Source organism: Nematolebias whitei, chromosome 4, assembly GCF_014905685.2.
Source record: "Nematolebias whitei isolate Nwh7 chromosome 4, NemWhi1, whole genome shotgun sequence".
NCBI classification, from domain to species: domain Eukaryota; kingdom Metazoa; phylum Chordata; class Actinopteri; order Cyprinodontiformes; family Rivulidae; genus Nematolebias; species Nematolebias whitei.
This window is the reverse complement of record NC_056501.1, coordinates 56,479,972-56,482,870: the sequence shown is the minus strand read 5'-3', so window position 1 is coordinate 56,482,870 and position 2,899 is coordinate 56,479,972. Positions and strand designations below refer to the sequence as shown.

Here is a 2,899-nt window from a genome sequence, read left to right as displayed (position 1 = left end):
CCAGGTCTGACCGGCATCCTCCCCCACCATCGGAGCCAACTCACCACCAGGTAGTGATCAGTTGACAGCTCCGCCCCTCTCTTCACCCGAGTGTCCAAGACATGTGGCCGCAGATCAGATGAGACGATGACAAAGTCGATCATCGAACTGCGGCCTAGGGTGTCCTGGTGCCAAGAGCACATATGGACACCCTTATGCTTGAACAAGGTGTTCGTTATTGACAATCCATGACGAGCACAGAAGTCCAACAACAGAACACCATTCTGGTTCAGATCAGGGGGGCCGTTCCTCCCAACCACACCCCTCCAGGTCTCACTGTCATTGCCCACATGAGCATTGAAGTCCCTCAGCAGAACAAGGGAGTCCCCAGAAGGTGCACTTTCCAGTACCCCCTCTAAGGACTCCAGAAAGGGTGGATAATCTGAACTGCCGTTTGGTGCATAAGCACAAACGACAGTCAGAACCCGTCCCCCAACACGTAGGCGGAGAGAGGCCACCCTCTCATTCACCGGGGTGAACCCCAATACACAGGCACCAAGTTGGGGGCAATTAGTACGCCCACGCCTGCTCGGCGCCTCTCACCAGGGGCAACTCCAGAGTGGAAGAGTGTCCAGCCCCTCTCAAGGAAACTGGCTCCAGAGCCCGAGCCATGCGTAGAGGTGAGTCCGACTATTTCTAGCCGGAACCTCTCAGCCTCACACACCAGCTCAGGCTCCTTCCCCACCAGTGAGGTGACATTCCACGTCCCAATAGCCAGCTTCTGTAGCCGAGGATCAGACCGCCAGGGTCCCCGCCCTCGGCCACCACCCATCCCACATTGCACCCGACCCCTTTGGCCCCTCCCACAGGTGGTGAGCCCATGGGAAGGGGGACCCACGTCTCCTCGTCGGGCTGTGCCCGGCTGAGCTCCATGGGTAAAAGCCCGGCCACCAGGCGCTCGCCCACGTGCCCCACCTCCAGGCCTGGCTCCAGAGTGGGGCCCCGGTGACCCACGTCCGGGCAAGGGAACACTAGGTCCATTTGTGTTTTTCATCATAGGGGTGTGTTTGGGCTGCACTTTGTCTGGTCCCTCACCTAGGACCTGTCTGCCATGGGTGACCCTACTACGGGCATAAAGCCCCTGACAGCATAGCTCCTAGGATCATTGGGACACTCAAACCCCTCCACCACGGTAAGGTGGCAGCCCAGGGGACCCTCTAGAGTCTACTGGGAAAACTCCAACACACAGGCACCAAGCCGGGGAGCTAGGAGTAGACCCATACCAGCTCTCTCACCTCTCACCATGGACAACTCCAGACCGGAATAAGGTCCAGCCCCTCTCAAGGAGCTCGGTTCCAGAACCCATGACGTGCATTGAGGCGAGCCCAACTATATCTAGTTGGTACCTCTCACACAAGCTCAGGCTCCTTCCCCACCAGAGAGGTCACATTCCATGTCCCAAGGGCCAGCTTGGTAAGCCAGGGTCAGAGTGCCAAGGCCCCCACCTTCGGCTACAACCCATGGCACTTTGCACCCGACTCGTATGGTCACTCCACCTTTATGCAGGTGGTGGGTCCACAAGAAGGCAAACCCATGTTTCTCATTTGGGCTGAGTTTGACCAGGCCTCATGGGTAGAGACCTGGTCAACAGGCCCACACCATTGAGCCCCTCTCCCAGGTCTGGCTCCAGGGTAGGGCCTCGGTTACCCATTTTTAGGCAAGAGCATTGAGCTTCTTGCTGTTTTCTGTCCATACAAGTTTTTTTTTAATCACTCTTTGTCTGACCTGGTTCCTAGGACTAATCTGCCTTGGATGACCCTACCAGGAGCAAATATAATTGCCCCCGACAGCAGAGCTCCTAGGATCATTCAGGTGCTCAGACTCCTCCACCACGATCAGGTGGTGATTCGAGGAGGAGAAGATTTTTCAGATATTTACAGATTAAAAAAAGTAGAAAACCATGAATCATTTTTCTCCCACTTCACTGATATACTGGTCGATCCCGGTCCTGATGTTTAGTCTCATCTTGTCTCCAGGCTCTGCAGGCTCTGTTGGCCATGACTTCCATGTGTTTGGATCAGTACCGCTCAGACAGCTCCCTGCTGGGCTTGCTGGACTCTCTCAGAGTCCAGTATGCAGAAATGATCCAGTCTGAAAGGGTTTCTGGAGAGGAGGACACCTACTTCACAGAGCTTCTGGGACTGATAGACACTCTGCAGGTGAAAATGAAATGAGCAGAGGATGGACGATGAACTTCTAACATGATTGTGGTGCCAAGAGGAGCACACGGATGAGAAACCAAGCCTCGACACATGAGCGATTCAATCAGATCCAGGTAACAGCTGAGACATCTCACTTGTTTCATTCCTGTTGATCCATGTGAGCAGCTGCTGTGTTGGGGAAGCTGAGACTGGATCGTGGAGCTACAGATCCTGAGCCAGAGCTGCTGTCCTCTCTGGACTTCCTGGTCTTTTTCCCTTCAAGCATCTGCTTGTTCTTTCTCTAAATTGTCTCAATCCCCCCTCTTCAAAGGTCAAAAGAATTAATTTCTCATTAAATGTTCTTATTTCCAGGTAGTCATCATATCATTTTCATCCACAAACATAAAATGCTATTTTGCAATAAGATGATAAATAAATAAATAAAATGATTTAATTTTGCATTCATGTGTGTAATTTATTTTTATCTATTTATTTTTATTTGTACAGGTAGTCTCATTTAGTCACGAGAACTCATTTTCAAGAGAGACCTGTTTGGGAGCAGATGGTGGGGGTTAAGGGCCTTGCTCAAGGGCCCAGAGTGGGGCAAATGAGGGTGGAGGCAGGTGTGGATGTTTCGTCTTTCCCACCCACATTTTGATGTTGTCAGTCCGGGGAGTTGAACCTACGACTTTCTGATCACAGGCTCATCTTCTCAAACC

General features: G+C 52.4%; 1 protein-coding gene across 1 annotated transcript in view; it reads left to right on the top strand.

Annotated features, from left to right (window-relative positions):
• sil1 (SIL1 nucleotide exchange factor) overlaps positions 1 to 2,231 on the top strand; it is a gene marked incomplete at its 5' end in the record, with an annotated part of 81,949 nt that extends 79,718 nt beyond the window's left edge. The window contains 1 exon segment of the mRNA XM_037675130.1: positions 2,016 to 2,231. Within this exon segment, the coding sequence (XP_037531058.1) occupies positions 2,016 to 2,231 (216 nt within the window).
• Positions 2,232 to 2,899: the final 668 nt, after the last annotated feature.